This window comes from Brachypodium distachyon, chromosome 1 (genome assembly GCF_000005505.3).
Source record: "Brachypodium distachyon strain Bd21 chromosome 1, Brachypodium_distachyon_v3.0, whole genome shotgun sequence".
Classification (NCBI taxonomy): Eukaryota; Viridiplantae; Streptophyta; class Magnoliopsida; order Poales; family Poaceae; genus Brachypodium; species Brachypodium distachyon.
Window position 1 is genome coordinate 2,075,442 of NC_016131.3, and position 22,534 is coordinate 2,097,975.

The 22,534-nt window shown below is 43.4% G+C and overlaps 4 protein-coding genes across 4 annotated transcripts; 2 read left to right on the forward strand and 2 right to left on the reverse strand.

Annotated features, from left to right (window-relative positions):
• Positions 1-1,436: 1,436 nt before the first annotated feature.
• Positions 1,437-4,124, reverse strand: LOC100844150 (methyltransferase-like protein 23). Its single transcript, XM_003563210.4, has 7 exons — positions 3,979-4,124; positions 3,796-3,884; positions 2,700-2,833; positions 2,263-2,405; positions 2,113-2,184; positions 1,927-2,031; positions 1,437-1,838 (listed from the first exon to the last, which is right to left on the reverse strand). The coding sequence occupies exons 1-7, from the start codon at positions 4,052-4,054 to the stop codon at positions 1,684-1,686; spliced, it is 774 nt and encodes a 257-aa protein (XP_003563258.1). The 5' UTR covers positions 4,055-4,124; the 3' UTR covers positions 1,437-1,683.
• A 1,142-nt stretch (positions 4,125-5,266) lies between these two features.
• On the forward strand, positions 5,267-8,023 carry LOC100829071 (SPX domain-containing protein 4). The gene is made up of 3 exons (XM_003563246.4): positions 5,267-5,630; positions 7,006-7,165; positions 7,250-8,023. Exons 1-3 carry the CDS (start codon positions 5,346-5,348, stop codon positions 7,777-7,779), a joined length of 975 nt encoding a protein of 324 aa, XP_003563294.1. The 5' UTR covers positions 5,267-5,345; the 3' UTR covers positions 7,780-8,023.
• Positions 8,024-8,332: 309 nt separating this feature from the next.
• LOC100825079 (transmembrane protein 184A) lies at positions 8,333-11,430 on the reverse strand. The gene is made up of 6 exons (XM_003563233.4): positions 11,083-11,430; positions 10,225-10,298; positions 9,834-9,983; positions 9,413-9,698; positions 9,012-9,245; positions 8,333-8,861 (listed from the first exon to the last, which is right to left on the reverse strand). Exons 1-6 carry the CDS (start codon positions 11,233-11,235, stop codon positions 8,544-8,546), a joined length of 1,215 nt encoding a protein of 404 aa, XP_003563281.1. The 5' UTR covers positions 11,236-11,430; the 3' UTR covers positions 8,333-8,543.
• Positions 11,431-14,523: 3,093 nt separating this feature from the next.
• LOC100823441 (DEAD-box ATP-dependent RNA helicase 3, chloroplastic) lies at positions 14,524-22,114 on the forward strand. The gene is made up of 10 exons (XM_003563144.4): positions 14,524-14,977; positions 16,037-16,170; positions 16,265-16,676; positions 17,388-17,486; positions 18,090-18,314; positions 18,976-19,353; positions 19,623-19,766; positions 20,351-20,446; positions 20,779-21,167; positions 21,584-22,114. Exons 1-10 carry the CDS (start codon positions 14,615-14,617, stop codon positions 21,651-21,653), a joined length of 2,310 nt encoding a protein of 769 aa, XP_003563192.1. The 5' UTR covers positions 14,524-14,614; the 3' UTR covers positions 21,654-22,114.
• The last annotated feature ends 420 nt before the right edge of the window (positions 22,115-22,534 follow it).

Consider the following 22,534-nt stretch of genomic DNA (forward strand, 5'->3'; position numbering starts at 1 on the left):
AAATAGCAATTGTTGGTTCATGTACTCTGTTTTACTATTGCCGGCTCTCTGCCTGGAAAACGTTTGAAATGGTTTCATTTCATAGTAACTAAATATCATGCATCGTAACTAGTTTCTACTAAGTTACAGGGTATGCGGTACAAGATATGTTGGGATCAGTATGCCATATATGTTTCCTAAAACAATATGTGCAATTGTTGCAACTAGTACATCTGTCCGGCAACATCATTTTCTTGAAGCTAAAAAAACACTACAGCCACATTGTTGCTAACAACAAAAGGAACTTTTCCGTTACATGAAACTAGAGAAGACATGGACTGATTGAAGAAGCTAGCTACACGGGCCGAGAGCCTACTCGCTCAAGAGCCTCTCCAGCATCTCCGGAGAGAAGCCCGGGTCCACGCTGCTGAAGCCGTAGATGACCTCGTCGGCTGCCATGAGAATCTTCGGCAGCCGTCATCTTGTGTGAATAAGTGGAACTGTGGAAGGGTAGACCTTGCAGAGCACGAGGTGGCCGCCTCCATGCTCCGGCGAGATGCCGTACTCCGCCATGATCCACCCCGCCCTCTCGCTCTTCCCCGACGCCTCGTTCTTCACCATGTACGACAGCTTCTGCACGCAGCCTCCCACGGCGCTCCCTCCCTCCACCGGCTGCGCCATCTTCTCCGAGTGCCAGTTCTTGGAGCCGTCGCCGTCGATCGTGCGCGACCTCCTCCCGGAGCTCTTCTTCTTGCCGGCGTAGCGCGCGGGGCTGAAGAAGTACCAGGCCGGCGTAGCGCGCGGGGCTGAAGAAGTACCAGGCCGGCGGCGACTTGTCCCCTGTGCCGGTGCCTGGCGCGGCAAGAAGGGTTGCACCAGCTTCTCTGGCTCGTCGGAGTACACGTCGGCGTCGTGGAAGAAGCCAGCTGCTTCGACGGGGAAGTCGTGGCCACCGGCGATCTTGCGGCGGAGGTAGACGTCCGTGAGCTCGATCTCCGTCGGGCTAAAGGAGCACCCCGGCAGCACGGCCGTCGTCGTCGTCGATTCGCGTGCTCCCGATCGGCCGATCTTGATCTTGATCGAGCAGAGGCGTCGAGCGGGTGACACGACGAAAAATGTGAGAGCCGAGAGGTTTAGGGTTAATTTGGCGCGGGAGCTAGAATCGAAGGCCGGCGCACGTCCCGGCCCGTCAAGTTATAGGCAGGGAGACTTCGTTCACAAGCCACGATCCATCAATCCGTCAATGTGGCCAACCCCGATGAATTAACGGACAAGACTGCAGCCACGGCCCAAGTGGCCCACTTTCCTGGATGGGCTGTTCGTCAAATAATGGATGGATCCTCCTGTCTCTCGCCCACGTCCCCTGACCTCTAAATCTTCAGAGTTAAATTGAGCAAGTTTTTTGAATCAGCAAATCCAATTTCGCAAGGCAGCTGCATAAAGTAACATTGATCGCATCACAAGCAACAAACATTTGCCTTCGAAACACTTCTGAAGTTCTTACTTTGTTTGCCTTATAATCTCACGATTTTGCAATTTTCCGGTAAAAAAATTGCGCAATACATTCTTGACGAAAACGATGTATAGGGGAAACCGAACCATACAAATTGTACTCAAGAGTTCTTATGTTTCCTTTCTTGTCCTGGTGTAAACAAAGATTCAGCCAGTTCAATGCCGCCGTTTAAGCCAGAAGCTCCTCAACACTCAGTTCTTGTTGTTGATGAGGTACACAAGATCACCCAGATGTTGCACTTCGAGGCCTGCTTTCTCGCATCCTTCAAAGAAAAGTGACTGGTCTTTGCCAATCCTCCTGCGCCAGCTCATCAGAAACATGGGGTACCTAGCAACCACTTGTATTCCTGCCAATGGGATTATGGAAACATTTGAGTCCAAGACATTCTTATATTGCTATTGCACTAGTTGTAAAAAGAAATATTCAAGAAGTACCTGATTTGGTTGTAATGTTTGTACAGCCAGCTCCTTGGCTGTTATCCTCTGATTCTTTCAGAAGAAAGGATAGTGTCGTTATTAGGTTTGGGTACTGTTTGACATCTAGAAGCCACAAGGTGCATTGTATTAGCAGACTGCAATTGTAGTAAAATATGATTCACAGAGAATAAGATATGCACTTACATAGTAGAATATCACTGGCAATAACAATATTCCAATTGGGCCTGGGAATTGGAAATGGATCTCCCCACGTGTCTAAGTTCAAGAAAAATATCAGAAAATTGTTTTCCTCTTCAATTTACAATAATTGATACAGGGAGATAGTTTTCTTACGTCGGATATGAGGTAAAGCATCCAAATTATTAACTCCGCAATTGTGAGCTATATTTTCTTCGATTTCCTTATCATCATAATCAGAAGTTGTGATATCCACTCCAAAAGACTTCCGCATGAAAATAGCTAAAGCTCCTGTTCCACTAAGACACAATAAAATCATCATACTGAGCCTTACAAAGAGATTTTACCATGTGGTTCAACAAATGAACTGCAAACATTTTTTATTTCTTAAAATGATAAGAAGTATAGGTAACTAGACAGCTTAATTCACACTGCTCGTCTCAACGGTATAATGGAAAATAGTATAAGATGTTACATAAATAGCCTACTGGTCATCAATGACAAACAGAACACGCACTAGATAAACTTTTATTAACAGAAAGGAAAAAAAACTAGTAAACTACAGTTCACATGGCAAAACATAGCTTTCGTACCTCCCTAATTCCAGGATTCGTTGACCAACTATAATAGATGGATTCTTGACCAACCATTCAGCAAAGAAGAATGTCCCAGGCCATAGTAAATTGGCATTTAATTGATGGCATGAAAATTCTCTTATGCTGAGTTCCTGCACATTATTATTTTTCATTGAAGTGAAGAAATGAGAAGCATAATATGTTCAGACTTCGCTTACATTTAGAATATCAACAGTATTAGATCCATCATGAAATGTATTTGAACTACCAATTTAGGCAAGTGCATTGATGATATTAGATCCATCATGAAATGTATTTTTCTACATACATTCCTTTCTATGAATAAGTGTATTCCCCTAGAAATTGATGTCAAAGAGGTAAGCATGGAGCACCAATGTGTCCAAAACGACATTTGTGACATGGAGGAAGCATGTGTCACAGAATCACAAACATTTGGACTTTGAAATGTGGAACACCAAACTCCATAACACTCAGTGCATTGAGTTTTGAAAAGGCATATTGCTAGGATCTTAGGCTAAAACTAAGTAGCGGTTATATGCTCTTGTTCTTCATTTCAGTTCCGATACAAATAACAGAATAAACTACTTTGTGGTACACGGAATGTAATTTACAGAAAATGCAAAGGCCAATAATCATCCAAAGAAAAACCTGATTTCCCTAGACAAAAAAGAAATGTCCCCAAATTACCAAGTAATAAACCCTGACCACCAGGACACTATCACTGGTCAATGGTCATGCTAACTTAACTAGTCAAGACTCAAGAGTACAGGTACTCATCTCTTATCCAAAAAAAAAAAAGGTACAGGTACTCATCTGCAGTTTCAGATGCTAAACATGCAGTCTTCCAAAGCATACTAATCAGACATCTGGAAATGGAATCACTAATGAGATATCTGGAAATGGAATCACTGATCAGGAATCTAACATGAAGATTCCAGCTCTACTCGTGAGGTAAAGCGTGCATCCAAAATCTACCAATGACAGAAACAGTACGCGTCGTTTCCTAGTCGATCTGTTTCTTCAGAGACCAGAGGCTGACTAGAACAATAGCTTTGCAATAAAAATCCAAGTTGTCCTATTACTGGGTATTTACCATGCCGGGGAACTTGTGGAACCTCTCCTCGTACTCCAACGCCTGCTGCTGCTCCTCCTTCTCCCCCTCGGTGCCCGCCTGCATCTCATCTTCAATCAAAGTTCACAGCCAAGAGAAACAGAAATTAGGAGGCCATCAGGAGCACATGGTGGGAACCTGGGAGGTGGAATAAGGTGGGTTTACCTCGGCTGCCGCCGCCGTCGTCGCTGTCGTCGTCGGCGTGGAAGAGGGAGGAGGCGGAGAAGAAGGCCGTCTCCATGGGTGGAATGGGATCACTGTTCGCCTGGGCAGCTGCCAGCTGCTGCCGGGGAGCGGGGATTCCTACTCGGCCGGGCTGTCTGCTTCTTTCTTGGTCGGAAGCCCACTGCGGACGAGCGAGCTGGGCTGGACAAAGCAGAATGTTCGCTGGGCTTTCGAGGTACGCGATGGACTGCATGAACCAAAATACGGCATAAAAAAAAACCAAAATACGGCATCAGATTCAAATCCTTGACTACCCGCAAAAAAAAAAAAAATCAAATCCTTGACTCAAGACAAAACAAAATTCAAATTCAAATAACCTACGCTTTGCGTACTCCAGTGCCCCGGCCTTTGCACCGTCGCCGGCTTTGGAGACAGTAGATGTGTTCCTCTCGCTTCCTTTGGACGTGTCGTCGCTTCATATAGTTAGGACTTGCCGAACTTGAAGATATGAGAGAACAATCTTATTGTTGGAACAGTTGCTGAATTGAAGGTTTTGTAACTTTTTGATGCGGGGTCTAGATTTTTAGTATCTCTTAATTTACGGTTGATCGTGATACTAAATTATTCTCCATACATTCTAAAAATCATGTCCCCCAAACCTAATTCAATCTTGGGCTTGTCGTTACATCGTGACTGGAAATGTGTAATTTTTCGGACAAATCAGCAAAAGTGGTGTCTCCGTGAGAAATCTGCTCCAATATGCGTGGTTTGTGAAATTTACTCTAATTTTTTTCTATAAACTCAGTCAAAGTTTAAGGAATTCGGTAAAACTAATCTAAAACATATTGTATTTAATAACGGAGGGAGTAACACGTTTTTCTGGACAGGTGAAATTTATGTTACGAGTTTTTTTCTTATAGGATTTTCTTTTTGCAATCCCTTGTTATTAGCTGAACTTTTCTTCAATCCGCGACATCACACTCTCGTTCACTTTTATTTTCTTTTTCTCCACATCTTCTGCAATACTACCAAACGATGTCCTTCGTTGCGGAACTTAGGCGAGTAAGCTTTCGTTCTAAGATAATATTACGGGGATCTCACGACATCCAAAGCCATCATCATCACCATTGATAAGGACGAAACGGGCGAGCGGCGACAGGAGCCAAAACGGGAAGAGACAACGAGGAAGAACGGGTCCCACTAGGCGCCGAGTCCGGCCCCACCGGACAGGGACCCAACGCCCAATCATCCACTCCCTGCCTGCCCTGGGCCCCTGGCCATCTTCTTCCTCTCGCCATCGCAGCCAAGGCATTCATTCCCCTCCCTAATCCATTCATTCATTCATTCATTCCCCTCGAATCCAATCCATGAAGTTCGGCAAGGATTTCCGGAACCACCTGGAGGGGACGCTGCCGGACTGGAAGGACAAGTACCTCGCATACAAGGCCCTCAAGAAGCTCATCAAGACCCTGCCCCCCGACGCCGACCACCCTGCCCCTCCCCCTCCTCCTCCCGCCCCCGCCGCCGCGGGATTCGGATACGGGGACGATGTCGCCCTGGGGAACTGGTTCGCCAGGATCCTCGACGTCGAGCTCCACAAGCTCAACGACTTCTACATGGAGAGGGAGGAGTGGTACGTCATCCGCCTCCAGGTAAACTACCGCTCTGCCCCCTTCTCCTTGTCTCCGTCGCGATACCCGCGTCAATCCGCGCGCGTGGAACGAAGTTTAGGGGTTCCTGGACCGGCCGGGATTTGGATCGTGGCTGATTTCTGTTCTGGGGAACGGTTGAATCGTGAGTACAAATTGCTCGTGTGTGATCTCTGGAGCCTAGGATGCCTATCGACATTTTCAGTTGAACTAACTACGGCAGTGATGCGTCATTACACCGTGCTTTGGTTCGATTTGGAGTAATTGGCCACTCGATTGTAATATGCGTCTTTTCTGATCCTAATATTAAATAAGTTAGGTGGATATGTTCCCTTTGTGTATGATAGGGGCCGTCTCTGTATAATTATATCTACACTGAATTTAATTCTGCACAGGTACTCTCCCTTTATGTGGTGGTCTGAAAATGTTAGCATTATGCATAAGCTTGATGAACATGATCAACTCGAATTAGGCACGTTAAGGCTTCAGCCATGCGCCTGTCATTTTGTCACCTTTAACCAATAACCCAGACATGTTCAATGGTTCAGTTCACAAAATAACGAAAAATGTAAAGCTTGCCACCGGAAATGCTCCATTTAATGTTGCATCATGATAATGACTATTGTTCAATATCTTTTAAGATACTAAGGATGCAAAGATGATAGTTCGCTATTTGTGTTATGATGGCGTATTTCATGTTTTCTGAACTTTATATACACAGAAGTAGCAGCGTAAGTGTAAACTATTGTTTATTAGGTTCATTACAAGGCCGGGTCTGCATAAATGTTGTGAACTGGTGAGTAGCAAACTCTGTTCAAGTAAATCTAGTTAATCGAGAAACAAAACTGAAACAGCACTTGGATTAGCACAATAGTCATATATTGTACATGTACCCTCTCTGGAGTCTGGAGCATTGAAACACAGTTGGTTGAGCAAGAGAATGTTTATCATCTGAGGGTGTAGTTAGATTTCCTCCCATACTTCTGAGCTTACCTATACTGAATGATGACCTGCCTAAATAATTTCTGTAGGCTTCAGTTCTCGTATGTCCTTGTAATCTTACTTAGTTTCCATCCTTAAGTGACAGACAGTCTGTTGTTGAGCGCTCATATATGTTTGTAGGTTGCTAGAGCTAATGAATATGTGAGGTGTTGAGAGGAACGTTATCCTCACAACATGAAGCGACATTCTAGATATGTTCTTCAATCAGCATTTGGGGAGAGATTTCCTTTCTGTTTTGAAACCCTACAGTCTGTGAATATTATTATCCATTGTTGGCATTTCTTGTTTGTTGTTTATATGGGTCAGGCCCTAGGAACTAGGTAGTTGTCATATATCATTTTATTTCATATTTGGTTGTGAGTTTGCTTGTCTTTAGGTGCTCAAGGAGAGGATTGAGCGAGTCAAAGCTAAGAAGAATGATGCTTTTACATCCAAGATTGAGTTCACTGAAGAGATGTTAGAGATACGCAGAGATTTTGTGCTTATCCACGGGGAAATGATACTTCTGCAGACCTACAGCTCCCTAAATTTTGCTGGTGCGCAGATGAAACCAAATCGACCAACGTGCGGTGTTCTCCCAATAGTATGTTTTGTGTCTAATTTCCTGACTCTGCATGCAGGACTTGTGAAAATACTGAAGAAGTATGACAAAAGAACAGGCGGATTGCTCAGCCTACCTTTCACTCAACGTGCTCGCCACGAACCATTTTTCACCACTGAACCCTTAACAAGGCTTGTTCGAGAATGTGAGGCTAATCTTGAACTCCTTTTCCCGGTCGAAGAAGAAGTACTCGAGTCTGGTTCCTCCTCAAAGCTGCAACCTCACAATAATGTGTCTACTCATGGCCCAGGACAATCTTGTGACTTGGAAACCGCAAAAGTGTACCAAAGCACACTAGCAGCAATGAAAGCGATAGAGGGCCTTAAGAAAGCGAGCTCTACTTACAATGCCCTCTCCCTCGCTAGGTTCTTCCATGGAGAGGACGGTGAAGCTTGCTCTGGCGCCATCACTTCTGAGAGCTCACTGTTGGATTCCATGACAGATTCCCAGGTTGAAGATGCCGATAAGGATGATAAAGAGGTGCAATCAAAGGAGAAGACTGCTGCTGAAACCAAGCATAATGCTGAAGCAGGGCGGCGCGGCGGATGATCTTTCTTCGCATAAATTCTTAAATCTCCACTGATAAGTGTAAATGATAGCACTGAATAATCTGGGTTTTTAGCCAGCCTTTGAAATGTGTAACCATGAGTGAAGTTTAATTTGGAATTTTGGAGGTTTAGGAAGAGTGTTTGTGAGCCATTTAGCTTATTTCAAAGGAATTTATACAATCTATCTGTTTATCATTTTTTTTGTATAGCAAAATCAAAGTGCTCCTGTTTATCTTCTTTGTATAGTTACTGATTGTAGCCGTCGGCGAACCACAGTTGCACGTGAACAAAGTTCTGACCTTGCCTGAGGCCTCAGAAAAATGTAATACTTTGTTGTACTCAGTTCTAATTGGAAACAACAGTGAATCCCCAAGATTTCTATCAGTAAACTAATACTCCCTCCGTTCCATAATTCTTGTCTCAAATCTATCTAAATATGGATGTATTTATTCCTAAAAAGTGTCTAGATACATGTAATATTTCGACAAAAATTATGGAACGGAAAGAGTAGCACGGTACCCGTGTGGTCTTATTGGTCACCTCAATCCACCTTCAGCTCACAACATTGTACAGTTAGTAAAAAGTAAGGTGAGAGACCGTGGGACAGCCAGACACTGCACTGATGCAAGAATAAACCCCTCCAATGGGGAAAGATTGGAACTAGAAACAAGTAATACACGCGGACACATTTTTACAGCATTACTATGACCAAATGACAATCACGATTCCCCGATCGCCACCCTAGACATAGGCCATCACACTTTGTCATTGTTTTCTTACATCAGAGATTGCAGGAACCTTCGCTGGGTAGTTAGACAAGTCCACGTCGAGTAGGTCCGTGAGGTCATATAGTCCTCCAGGCGGGTCGACCTTGTTCCTGATTGGAGTGGTCATTGTCTCTTCCTGATCTGCCTGGTTGGATGATACATTTGATGTCACTGGACTATTTGATGTCACCACGGTGATACCAGCCAACTCTACGTCCCTTCCACTTGGCACGGTGCTCCCTGAAGTATACTTCGTTTGTGCATTGTCTCCCTCATTGTGGTTGTAGAGCACATATTCGTTATAGGTAGGAGCAAACTGCATGAGAATGGAGCTGGTTAGATTCAGAAACAGGCAAGCTGCAGTTGCACGAGAATGCAGCCTGTTCGATTGGGAAATAGACAGTACAACACCACTGGGAAAGAACTGAAAGATTGAGCTGACATGGATGTGTAAGATCCTGGTTACCTGGTGAACAGTATCATGGTAGAAATCATTGAATTTTAAAGCATGAAGAAGGCTTCCCCTGAAACCGCCAGAAGGGCGAGCATTGGCGCCTGCATACTCCTTGTAGGGAAAGGCAAATAGGTGCCCAATGGCTGCTATGAGCATCTCAACACACAGCACATAGTTCTGGAGATCAGCAGCCTTTTCAGCATTCTTGATAAATCGAGACTTGGCAGCAAGGAAAACCAGGACGCCCTACAACGCAAAATTCAAATTATTGCATGGACAAAACTCCCTATGCCATCAGAATTGCTTACAAGACCACAATGGATACAGATAACATAGCTCTAGATTTACTTGAGTAGAGGTTCCATATCATACTTATGAAGAGGGAAAAATATGAATCGCTGTTCTAGATTTACCTGCCAGTATGTGAGAAACACGACTGATTTGATTATGATGAACTTCGGGACAGGATTGTATGGCCGAAGTAGATCTCTGCATGCCGCATAGAACAATGCAAGAGCATACAGGGCCATCGAGTATGAGATTGTGTATATAATAGTAATGTATAAATAGGATTGGTTGACGCTGAAGTTTCCGTCTTCATATTTTCCTTTAGCGTAAAGTATGAAGGTAATAACAACCAAAATAGGTTTAAGAATCACAAACTGCAAGCATCCTTGTTTGCATCTCCGTATAAAGCGCCTGTTCAGTGCCACAAAATTTCAGTTAGACTTTCATGATTGCGGCAAATAGCTCTTGAAGGAAGTTACCGAGGAATGGCTTCTAAATGTAGGTAATTATGATAACCACTTATTATGCAGAAGGACAAGTACGCACCCATCTAGAGGAATAGCTGGCAGACAGCAAGTCATCAGAAACCACGATGGTTTCAGGGTTCGGCCATTCAAGCTTACTACCACAGCACCAGGTCCTCCCACCCATGCCAAACAAAGTGAAAAGAAATTGTAGATGACCCAAGCATCGTAGCTGAAACATTACAAGAAAGGAAAATTGAGCATAAGAATATCACGGGAATATGCTATAATGTGCAGAAATCGCATATGCCTATCCATAGAAATTTAACATGGTATCAGAAAAGGGAATGTTTGCATTACAGAAGTCGAAAAGCAACCAAATGGGTGAGCAAAAGCTGAACTATAATCTCAATTGAACACATCGATTTACATAATGGTTCCAAAGGAGTTTGAATTGCAAGATAATGACTTACATTTCTCGAATAGAAGTAAAATATATTGCATTATCTGGTAGGATAAGGGAAATAAATGACATCACTGCATAGACCTGCAAAACAATGTTTGTTTTCAGAGCTAGTACGCTGGAGTTTGACAAACATAAAAGATGGTCAAGAAACAAAAACAATTAGGTACTAGGGTGAAACCGTAAATGGTTCATGAATAGCAATAATCTGCTGACAAACGGTTATAATGCCCGAACAGTTCTTCTGCAGCTGCATGGAGACTACTGAAGGTTTCACATAAGAGCAGTGTTATAGCAGCAGAAATTTCACTAGGGAGATAACATAACCACATGGTTGCACCCTGACGTTTCTATCAGAACTCTGCCTCTTTGACCAATTGATTTGCCTATTCAGGACAGAGCACACAGCACAGCAAGAAAAGGTAATAATCCAACGGGATCACTTTGCACATCTAGAATAAACTGGAAGGAAAAGCATGCGTCACTCCGGCTCCTCTCAAACTCCACATTGAGCTCAGACAGCGATAGCATGTTCGTCAGAGTATTTCAAATTCCAACCACAGCATCACTAGCACCGCAAATTCTCCTCGCAACTACCTTGGAGACCGATCAAAACCTAATAAGATTGCAAAATAATCCACCTAATGATCGAGAAACAATCCCCGCGACACCAAATGCGTGCACGTGGATGTCCCTTGGGTTACATCACGCAATACGGGAGCCGCCCTCGCGAATCCGCAGAGACGAGCTCGTTCCTCCCAGCTCGTAGCCACGAATTCTCCGCACAAACAAAAATAAAATCGAAATAGCGGCGAGGGCAGCGACAGATCTGACGCGGGGGAGCTAGAGCGCGGAACAGAGCATATACCGGGACCATGAAGATGATGCGGACGATGAAGCGCTGGAAGATGGGCTCGGCGTAGTGGAGGAGGTGGCGGTAGATGTGTCCGAGCGTGATGACGGTGGCCGCCGCGGCGCACAGCAGCGCCGCCGCCGTGTACGCCACCGCCGCCCAATCCATCGGCGCCCAGGCGAGGCGACGCTAGACCACCACCACCCGGCGGAGCGAGGGCGCCGCGGCAGCTAGCGAGCGAGGACCGCGGGGACGCCTAGGCGGAGGAGGAGGCCGCCCTGGTCTCGCGACCGCCCGCGCGCTGCCTGCCTGGTTTGGGTTTGGTTGGGGAGGGTGGGTGGTTAGGCTGCCTGGGCAAGGAAAGGAGGAAGGAGAAAGGGGTTAACAGTGCGAGGCAGAGGTGTTTAATGGCATCGGATTTCGATTACTTTAGCTTTTGTTTACCGCTGGTTTGATTCGATTTGATTTTTCTTTCATTTGGGGATTTGAACAGGGGGCAGGCAGGTGCCCCAAACGAGACTTCTGAAATCTCTTTCTATCGAAGTCTTCGCTGAATTTCCTGCGCCCGCGGTCAAACCCAATGGATCCTTTTTTGAACGGCGACAAGAAGATTAGGATTTGTAAATCAGTTTACAGCCAGAAAGCATAACGAGCAAGATATCGTTAAGAATCCATCATGCGCTGATGACGTAGGAGTATGTGTTAAGTAAGCTCGGTCCAAAACTAGGCACCTGTTCTTGTGGACAATGCCGTGCAGCCGACAGCTGTCAACGTCACGCGTGTCACAGCCTGAAATTTGGTTTAGTGCGGCAGCTATTAGTAGATTACCCATCAAGTATACTTATCTATTTTTGCAAGTTCTAGATGAGCTGTTTTAGCAGGTTAGTACTAGCATGTGCTTATTTTGTTGATGTTAACGAGTTGGAGTAGCATGGTAGTGTACTAATTAAAGAGTTAGTAATTGTTTGCGCAGCTCAATTAGAACAGCTTTTATCACAACGAACGGGACTCCCTGCTGGCTTGATTGATTGATTAGCTCGGGATCGATGAATGATGGACCTAATAAAAGGCCATCCTGTTGCTCACTGTCTTTGGACGTTCTGCAGGTGTAGGGCATATACGCTGCTTTATCTTGTTTAGAAAAGTGCAAGCAGATGATGCGTTGGTTACGTGCCAGCTTGGCAGCTTGGCGATGATAACTTGTGTAATCCCCATGCTTAACAACCACTGCTGGTTTCCGGTGTACTAGTAGAACAGTGCTGAAGAAAACTCACCTGAATTTTAATTATTCTGCTGACATCACTGTTCTTATTAATAGTTATGCTGTTTGGGATATTATTGTGGAGAAAACAATTATTGTTCCTGTAGAAAGGGCGAAGACACGAAGAAGCCAGAAAGTTAAAGGAAAAAGTTTGTGGTATAAAAGGGTATCAGAGCGCCGCCTTTGAAAAAAAAAATATCCTTCCATAGCAATATTTTTCCTATTCATGCTCATAATAATATGATTGACGTAAAATTGTACTAGAACTTCTGATATTCCTCATGATGCTTCGTGTTCGATCTTTACTATGTGCATTGATGAGATTAAAGATTTTTTTTTCCTAGTATCTGCATGGATTCAATAGTGATATGCAACATACTCTCAATGATAATTTCAATAGAGTTAAATTTTCATTTCCGCGAAGGTTTAGAATCAGGTGTGGATGTTATTATTGGAGGCCTTACTAAAAATTTATTACTCAAGGATAAATTTTATCAGGTGTGTCACCTACTTGCTCCCATCTTCAACTTCCCTTTTTTAAGAGGCCAGCTTCAACTTTCTACTCCTTCTAGATCAGTCAACCATTTTTTTAGTGTCGTTTTTTTTTGGTTGGCAAACATGTCCTCCATATGCAAACATATATTTTATCGAATATACATAAAGAATAACCTAGATCGAATAATAACAGAGAGAAAGATCATGAAAACATCAGTGTATTCTTTCCTTGCTTCCGCGTAAGTTTTATTGTTCATTCCAAGGACAAGCATAGTAATCAATATTCCGGACGAGACAACACATCCTCACGAGTCTAAACACATGCTTATCAGTGCACCACTTAAAACATGACAATAGGATCAATACCATAACATGCACTGTCACACGAACAAGCAAGCTCTCTTACCACGGACATAAGTGTACGTTATCTATCCATCATGACGGTACCCTAACATGGGATACGATATTCTAACAAGTGGGCCTCACGTGTCAATGAGCTCACGTCACGTACGTACGTTATACCTCTCATTATTGAAGCATAAGTGGACTGTACTCGTTTTTTCATGAGCTTTTTAGTCAACTGGTTAGATGCATCAAACTCTTCATAGTATTAGAGGCAAGAGGTCTCGAGTTTGAGATCCAGCTGGTGGTCCACGTTTAGACGTGTAAGAGCCACACGTGAGGAGAAATGTTGAAGTATAAGCGGATTGCCCTCCTTTCTCCGTCAGCTTGAACTTTTGGGTGATCTGGTTCGCTGCATGAAACTCTTCACTCATAGTGCATTATCTCTTGGCACGTTGTCTTAGGAGGTTATAGTTCATAAAAAATAATCGTCAAAATGTCTTGCCTCTTAGTTGTTGTCTTTTTGGTGCGTTAATTATTTTAAGAGCTATTCTTGCATATGACGGAAGTAATAAATATTTTGGCTTATGTTCATATGAAAAAGTTTGTGTCTAAAACGAGAGACGACATCACCATCTTTCTTCCTTTATTAGCACGCAATGTCAGCAAAGTGTCTAATAAGATATTGTGCGAAAAGACTCCTATTGTGAGAGGCTCCAATGAATTCCTCTCCCTCTTGCCCCATCTAAGGCCCTGTTTGGTACTAGAGTTTTTGAATGTTTTTTAGATATAAATCACTTCAAATTGAAAACACTATGAACCTCATATGGTTGTTTGGTAGGAAAGTTTTGGAGGGGATTATCCCTAGTTTCTCCAACAAAACTTTGTACCAAATTAAAACACTTTTCAAACTAATGTTTTTATAAAAACACTAGTGTTTTGAGTTTTTAAGTGTTTTGGGTAAACAACCAAAACCCTCAAATATCAAAACACCGGTGACTTCAAAATACACTAACACCACCAAACAAAGCCTAAGCGGTGCAATGCACCTCTCAAAACGAAGACGGGTCGATATACTCTAAATAAGCCTGACCTAATGCCATGCAGATATTTCACAAGATATCGAAGAAGCAAGAAGACGAGGGACTCCCTTCCCCACTGTGACAGCGGAGAGCAGCGAGACAGAGAGAGCAGTACGTACGCGTTTCCTGTGAACGAGGATCCTCCCCGTCGGCCACAAATCTGCGAACAAGGCAAAAACCCCTCGCAAACCCCTCTCTCTATGGCCCTATCCAGTATCCAGTATCCACTCCAGGCGTCGCATATAAACCCTCCCCTCGTACCCTCCTCCGGAGCCGAGCAGCCATCCGTTCCATTTCTTATCGCTTCCCTCCCCTCTCCCTCCCTCTTCCTCCTCCCCGCCCCTTCTACCCCTCCTCCTCCTCCCCAATGGCTGCTTCCCTCCTCACGCTCCCTTCCTCGCTCTCCCTCTCCGCCGCCAGCGCGCCGTCCCACCGCCTCCGCGCCGCCTTCCGCTGCTGGGCGCTCGGCCGCAGGTGGGCGGGCACCGCGGCCGTCGCGTCCGCCAACTCCGTGCTCAGCGAGCACGCCTTCAAGCGCCTCCAGCTCGGCAGCGACGACGAGGATGACGAGGACGCGTACGGGAGCGACGGCCAGGAGGGGGGCGTGGCGGGGGAGGTGGAGGGGTTCCAGGGGGACGAGGAGGAGCTCGCCATCGCCAGGCTCGGGCTCCCCGACCAGCTCGTCGCCACGCTCGAGAAGCGCGGAATCACACACCTCTTCCCCATCCAGGTGACTCGCGCACTGAATTCCGTCGTCGTGTTCCTTTTTTGTGTGGCTTCTGAGCCGTTTAATTGTGACTGAAGCAGTTGCGAGTTGATTAGGCTGTCTGTCAGTGTAGGATTTTGGCGAATAATTCAGTGTGTGGTTGAGTAATTCGTGGTGCATAAGCATGTTTTCAGGCGAATTACGGCCGGGGTAAATGGCGTGTCACTCTTTTTAGTGGGGAAAGTGAGACAAATGTGCATAGCTAAGCTGCTAAGTGCAGCATATAAATAGGAAACTACTCCCTCCGTTCCATAATTCTTGTCTCAAATTTGCCCAAAAATGGATGCATCTATTCCTAAAAAGTTTCTAGATACATATAATATTTCGACAAGAATTATGGAACGGAGGGAGTAGTAAACATTTATTCAAGCGACCCTGGTGTCTTGACTGCATTTCGTATCGAAGTTTGACAACGCCTAGGGTTGTAGTATTCCATTGTAAACCAAAACTTCAATGTTCTCACAAGTTCCACCAAATGTTGGGTTTGCTATTGTGGAGCAAGGACTAGATGACGGGGAGGGGAATGGTGTCTAAGTGTAGTATTTGGTGAATTTAGTAGGTGTTTTTGCAATTTGTGGTAGCGCAGGCTCGTGTTGAGCCACTGAGGAGGTTTTGGAGATGATAAATGGAGTGCTACCCTATAGCGTTAACGGCAATTTGTATCTAGGTTCGACATCTCTTAGGGTTATAGTATTCTGTTGTAAGTAAAAATGTTCCATTCTCACAGATAGCACCAAACGTTGGCAAAGATTTGCTATTGTGGAATAAGGATTTGAGGAGAGTGGCACCGTTTTTTTTTTCACTTTCCCTTTCATATTTGAAGTCATGACTCATGAATGTAAGACAACTGTCCAAGTCACCGACCAACAAAATGTGTAACGGGTAAAAGATGATGTACATAGTCGTATAAATTGATTTTCCTGTGTATTGTTCACTATCCAACACATGTTTTCACTGTACTTGCTTTACTTTATAAGGTGCTTATTTGCTTGGTCGTTTGCTTATTTGTCTTATTTCCTCCAGAGGGCTGTACTGATTCCAGCTCTCGAGGGCCGTGACCTGATTGCCAGAGCAAAGACTGGAACTGGGAAGACCTTAGCCTTCGGTATACCCATGATCAAGCAAATAATTGAGCAGGATGAAGGGCGGAGTCTTGGGTACCCTTTTATCTTTTTTCGTAGCTACATGCTGTGCCCCATTAAAATCAGTTAACTATTCATATTCCCTAACTACCTTTTTCCCTTTTGTCAGGCGAGGTCGTATTCCCCGAGCTTTGGTTCTTGCACCCACTAGAGAGTTGGCTAAACAAGTTGAGAAAGAAATAATGGAATCAGCACCGAAACTTAGTACAGTGTGTGTTTATGGCGGTGTCTCATATAATGTCCAGCAGAATGCTCTCTCGCGTGGTGTTGATGTTGTCGTAGGAACTCCGGGTCGCTTAATTGATTTGATAAACGGTGGAAGTCTTCAATTGGGAGAAGTTAGGTATCTGGTCCTTGATGAGGCTGACCAAATGCTTGCAGTTGGGTTTGAGGAAGATGTGGAAACAATATTGCAACAGCTGCCAGCAGAACGGCAAAGCATGCTTTTCTCAGCGACCATGCCTAGTTGGGTGAAGAAACTGTCTAGGCGGTACTTGAATAATCCTTTGACAATTGATTTGGTATGACCTTCACACTTTCACATCATTTTTCCTTTCCTGTTTCTTTGCCCACCTCGTTCTCCATGGTTGTTTTCTTTTGGTTACTTGATCGGTGGCCATGAGTCAGTGTCATCTAGTTAAGGGCATGCTCACATGTGATTACGGTATCATCTTGGCTTTAGTCATGCCATACGTGTTGATTGTTGTGATCATGCTTGATGGTTCCTTTTTAGTGTGCTATTTAATCCAAATTCTGGGCATTAAACCTGGTATGTCGATTCATGTGACCCATGAGATTGTCTACCATACACTACTTCTGTTGAGCAATATGTAAACTGTAGTTTTGGGGTTTAATTCATAGTCGTGGTGAATGGATACAAACTATGCAAGAAGTTTTCTACCCCCTAGCTCTTGGAACTCTCCAAAGGTGTATTTGGTGGATCTTACTGTTGAATGTACTTATTTTCTTATGTGAAGGTTGGCCAGTAATTATGCAGTACCCTCGTAGTTTCCATTTGCTTCAATGGAAATATGGTGCTTCCCAATTGTAAAAGAGAAATAGTGAGAGATGACAGACAAGGAGACTTGTTTTGATCATGTTTACTCGTACTTGAAGAATCCTGTTGCTGCATTGTGAAATAGATTTCTTGGCAGATATACATTTACAGTACTTTTCTTCTCTCTTTTAGTATGTCCTAACTGGTCATTTGGTCTCTCAAATTGTTTAATTAGGTTGGTGATCAAGATGAAAAACTTGCTGAAGGGATCAAACTCTATGCTATCCCACTCACGGTGACATCGAAGCGCACCATTCTTAGTGATCTAATTACGGTATGTTAATGCAGTTTTTATTAGCTGGATCTTTTTGTTTATTTTCCTCTTGTCGTATTTTCCTCTCTCTATATATATAATCTCTTGGACAAAGTAAATTTGAGCAGATAGGTAAGAAATACATATTTTGTTGACATAAGCAGGTTTACTGTTGTATGCTGGCATTACTCTTTCATGAATTTAATTTCTACTTCCCTTAAAATGTTTCGTAATTTCATATATTTAAGTGGGCATGGAGCTGAATTTATGTTTAAAGAATCCTCTGACGAGATTGGTAGTCTCAGTTTAGCAATTACAACACGCAACTATTCATGCCTCATCTCAACTGCGAGTTTAAATGCAAATGGTTTTTTGTGCTTTTTTTGACACAAAAACAGTAGGGAAGTTCCCTACTGTGTCATTTTCATATATAGAAGGGTGATAATTACAATGGGGTTATATACAAAGTTGAAAGAAAAGTATTTAATAGTCCCCCAAAAGAATTGTTTGGACCTTGTTAGTGTTTGTAATGCTGTCAAATTTGGATTTTAATAATACCCTCATTTGAGCACTTTATTTTGATTAGTATTATGTTTCTCAAAATTCAAAATCTTCTGTTGCCAGGTATATGCAAAGGGCGGAAAAACCATTGTTTTTACCCGGACGAAACGGGATGCAGATGAGGTGTCATTGGCATTGACAGCTAGTATTGCTTCTGAGGCACTGCATGGTGATATTTCACAACATCAGCGGGAAAGGACATTAAATGGTTTTCGCCAAGGGAAATTTACTGTTCTCGTGGCAACTGATGTTGCTTCCCGTGGTCTTGACATACCAAATGTTGATTTGGTGGGTTTGCAAATCCTCTTCAGTTCATCTTATTCTAGATAACATAATGCTGCAAAAAGCATCTATCCTCGAAACACTAACTTTTTATCTTCAAATTCCAATCTTGACTGATGAGAATTTTATGTGCAGCATACAATGTCTGACTACTTGTGCTCACCAAATTATTACTCCCTCCAATCCATAATAAGTGTCTTGTACAAATTACAACTTTGTACTAAATCCAAGACACTTATTATGGATCGGAGGGAGTACTTTGTAAAGAAATATAATTAGTGCAAATTCCAAGATAATTATAGCAAACTCTGCGAAGCATCCAGCCTTGCACAATTGCTAACATTTGATTATTTACAGTGCTGAAACCATGTAACTAAATAAAAGCAGTGCGAGAACTTCACCTTTTAACAAAGTGAATTCAAATTCAGTTATTGCCCCACATTCAATTTTGGTATGCCTTTGTTACATACTTATATTGCCTAGCTAGTAGACGTTTTATGACATCTCCATATGGTATCATGGATTAATCATGCAATTTTCGTGTGGTAATGTTTTTTACATCACTTATCCACACTGTCAACATACTAAATGTATTTCAGCATTTTCCTACATCAAATGGATTTTAGCATATATGGGCTAATCAATAGAGATATCTCCTGCAATGCAGATTATCCATTATGAATTGCCAAATGATCCAGAAACATTTGTTCATCGTTCTGGACGCACTGGGCGGGCTGGGAAAGCGGGAAATGCAATCTTAATGTTTACAAACAATCAGAGAAGGACGGTTAAATCACTTGAGCGTGATGTTGGATGCAGATTTGAGTTTATAGGCCCTCCAACAATGGAAGAAGTACTGGATTCATCTGCTGAGCATGTCATTGCTACCCTGCGAGGTGTGCATCAAGAATCGATTCAATACTTCATTCCAGCGGCTGAGAGATTAAGTGAAGAATTAGGACCTAATGCTCTTGCTACTGCATTGGCACATCTGAGTGGGTTTTCTCAGCCACCTTCTTCACGTTCTCTGATCAGTCATGAACAGGTAAAAAGTGGCTTGAGGAGATTGCTCATGTGCATGACTTTTTATGAATTAGAGCGATTAACTATTTTGTGCACTTAAGTAAGCAAACATTGCACCTGTTCCACTACCATTTTGATCCAGTTGTTCTGGCTTAAAACTTATAAGGTTTATCTAGTTGATGTTATATGACTACTAAGTTCCACATATTTTATTCTGCAGTTACCTTTTCTTACCTTTTGTTCTTAAGCAAGACGCCCTCAAATACTTTCTCCACTCTATTAAAAATGCAGGGATCGGTGACATTGCAACTAACTAGAGATCCAGCATATGCCAGAGGCTTCTTTTCTCCTAGATCTGTCACTGGTTTTCTATCTGATGTTTCTCCAGCTGCTGCTGATGAAGTTGGAAAGATATACTTAATAGCAGATGAGAGGGTGAGTTTTTTTGTTGAGTATGCTGATTGTTTGCTTCTGTGCATTTCCTCCATGAGCATACTGTTGTTGGCTGATAGCCTGATAATACTTCCCTAGAATTCATGTCGTCTCCACCGAATGTGAATTATCAATTATGTTCAGTAGGATGCTGAAATTGGTGACTAGTACGAGTCCCTTGTTATGCATGCTACCCCACGTTCATGTTTTCTTTCTCTTTGACTTTGCTTTTGCCATTTGTACTTGCGAAACTTTCGGATGATGTTTTATTGACTACAATCATGAAACAAAGACATTTGTTTCCAACGGCATCCTCCAGTACATCAAATAATTGTGCTATAGTTAAATAGTACAACTGTGGGAGCATTTTATTTGGTAGCACTAAAATAAATTCTTCTTGATTTATTTACTTGTACAGTGGATCCAGAGCAGTTAATGATTCTAGCGTTAGTCTACCATTTTCCTTCAAAGAAAGAAGTTGCATGTGTAGTGACCAAACCAACATTTCTAAGGCAAATTGTCTTTTTTATTGTCTCCTTTGTCTGGATAATTTTTCAATCTTTTCTACGCATTGCTGATTTTATCAGGTCCAAGGAGCAGTCTTTGATTTACCTGAGGAGATTGCAAAGAATTTGCTTAGCATGGAACTGCCCCCTGGAAACACCTTAACCAAAGTCACGAAGGTAGCTTTTCCATCTCGATCTTCTTGGACTAATTACTATGGTTCATTCACGTCATTGTTTGTTGGGATCTTCATTATTGCATAAATAATGGGATCTCTCGTTAAATAATGCTAAAAAATCTAAAATGGAATTAATTGCCTAGTTCCATACTGTTTTCTTTTCGTGAACATATTGTGTCTTTACCTCGAACCGAGCCTTATTTAACAATCTGCTACTCTTGTGCTACAAACATTATATAGCGCACTAGCTATCATTGTTCTTGTTTCAGATGTGATATTGCTTGTTATGAGCTAGTGTGGTGGTGACTGTTTACATCATTTTTCTGCTTGCAGCTGCCAGCATTGCAAGATGATGGCCCTGCTACTGACTCTTATGGCCGATTCTCAAACTCGGACAGAGGTTCTAGGAGCAGAAGGGGGTCCAGGGCCAGTGGCCCAAGAGGCCGGGGTGGTTGGGATTCTGATGGTGAAGGATTTGGCCGTGGTGGCAGGAGCTTCAAACCTGACAATGATATTTGGTCAGATGATGACTTTTCAGGTGGTGCAAGAAGATCAAACCGTTCATCATCATCCCGTGGCCGTTCGTCATCCTATGGTGGTCGTGGTGGCTCATCGTCCTTTGGTGATCGATCATCATCCTTTGGTGACCGCTCATCATCTTATGGTGGTCGTGGTGGCTCATCCTTTGGTGACCGCTCATCATCCTTTGGCAGTAGGGACAGGTAAGCTTCCAAGATCACTCAAGTAATGAAGAACATTGCTCTTCTGGATGCATGGCCGCTCATCCATGCATATGTTGTTAGGGAGTCCATTTGGATTTTGAAGTGGTATAGTACTCCCTCCGTCCCAAAATAAGTGACTTAGATTTGTATAGATTCTTATACAAATCCACGTCACTTATTTTGGGACGGAGGGAGTAATATGAACACCTCATGCTTTTGTACTTATTACCTAGTGCTAGCCAGTGAAATTAATGACTAGTTTGTTAGCTGGCTACTGGTGCAGCCTCCCTGAATCATCGTAGCTTAGTTTTATTACCTTTTCTACAGTTCAAAAGGAATACTTTACCATTACCATACTACAAGTTTTCTGGTGACAATTTCTTAAGCTAATACTGTCCCTCCATTTACTTTGGCAGAAGCTTCAGTGGTGCTTGCTTCACATGCGGACAATCCGGGCACAGAGCATCTGACTGCCCAAACAAGTAATCGTTGGAGACGATGTGCTGCTTCCCCGCCTCATGGGGTCGCTCTTTTTGGGTCTGATCAGCTCCCGACAAGCAGCTGGACAGTTGAACACAACGCAAAGGTACATCTGAGAGCCAGTCTCCCTTGTGATGATCTGATCTACATGTGCGGCATATGCACGACACGGATGGTGCACAAGATACAGTTTTGCATGGTTGTTTCGTCGAGAAGATTTTGGCATGGGATCTGCCCGAAAGGAGAGCTGCATCTGTTAAATTATTTATGTAATAGGGGTTTTACAGGACATCGATCGCTTCTTCTTTAGTTTTTGTTGCCACTTGCTGGGACTTCACAATAGAATGTTAACACTACTTGAACCATGTAAAGTTCTACAGAAGAGAACATTCAGAACTGCCCCATTTAGTCAGAAATTACTGTTTTCAAATGTGGAAATGTCAAACAACTCTGCAGCTTTTGGTTAACATCAAAGTTTTGTTGTTGTAGAAAAGGTTTGATCGGTTGTTCCCAGCGGTTCGTACTTTCGATCCATGAGAGATGAACCAGTTATGAAGTTGCGTGTGCTTGGTCAATGCAGTGTACGACTGGCTGGGCTGGAGAGTGTACCGGCCATGGTTCAACATGGTGGTTGATGGTTGGTCGGTCAGTAAGGCCAAACTTCTGCTGCATCTTTAATATGCATTCGAATTCAGAAAGGATTCACGCTGGTTGTGATGATGCGTTGCTTACCTCGATCTGACCTGGTGCCGATCAGCGTACACACTCCATTTTGATCGACTTGGACACGGTCGTGCTCGTGCATGCGTGGCAAGATTGCACCTGGCAATCTGGTAGGTCGAGGGGGGTTGGTTGGCACCGGTACGTGTCGGATGGTAGCCAAGGAC

Excerpts from the sequence above, each read along its gene's own strand:
- LOC100825079 (XM_003563233.4), bottom strand. The coding sequence starts at position 11,235 with ATGGATTGGGCGGCGGTGGCGTACACGGCGGCGGCGCTGCTGTGCGCC. Across the intron at positions 9,984-10,224 it reads TTTACTTCTATTCGAGAAAT|CTACGATGCTTGGGTCATCT; the intron begins GTAAGTCATTAT and ends GTAATGTTTCAG. Across the intron at positions 8,862-9,011 it reads ACCATGATACTGTTCACCAG|TTTGCTCCTACCTATAACGA; the intron begins GTAACCAGGATC and ends ATTCTCATGCAG.
- LOC100844150 (XM_003563210.4), bottom strand. The coding sequence starts at position 4,054 with ATGGAGACGGCCTTCTTCTCCGCCTCCTCCCTCTTCCACGCCGACGAC. Across the intron at positions 2,834-3,795 it reads TCCACAAGTTCCCCGGCATG|GAACTCAGCATAAGAGAATT; the intron begins GTAAATACCCAG and ends AATAATGTGCAG. Across the intron at positions 2,406-2,699 it reads CGAATCCTGGAATTAGGGAG|TGGAACAGGAGCTTTAGCTA; the intron begins GTACGAAAGCTA and ends ATTGTGTCTTAG.
- LOC100823441 (XM_003563144.4), top strand. The coding sequence starts at position 14,615 with ATGGCTGCTTCCCTCCTCACGCTCCCTTCCTCGCTCTCCCTCTCCGCC. Across the intron at positions 17,487-18,089 it reads TTCTTAGTGATCTAATTACG|GTATATGCAAAGGGCGGAAA; the intron begins GTATGTTAATGC and ends TTCTGTTGCCAG. Across the intron at positions 19,767-20,350 it reads ACTTAATAGCAGATGAGAGG|GTCCAAGGAGCAGTCTTTGA; the intron begins GTGAGTTTTTTT and ends TGATTTTATCAG.
- LOC100829071 (XM_003563246.4), top strand. The coding sequence starts at position 5,346 with ATGAAGTTCGGCAAGGATTTCCGGAACCACCTGGAGGGGACGCTGCCG. Across the intron at positions 5,631-7,005 it reads GGTACGTCATCCGCCTCCAG|GTGCTCAAGGAGAGGATTGA; the intron begins GTAAACTACCGC and ends GCTTGTCTTTAG. Across the intron at positions 7,166-7,249 it reads CAGCTCCCTAAATTTTGCTG|GACTTGTGAAAATACTGAAG; the intron begins GTGCGCAGATGA and ends CTCTGCATGCAG.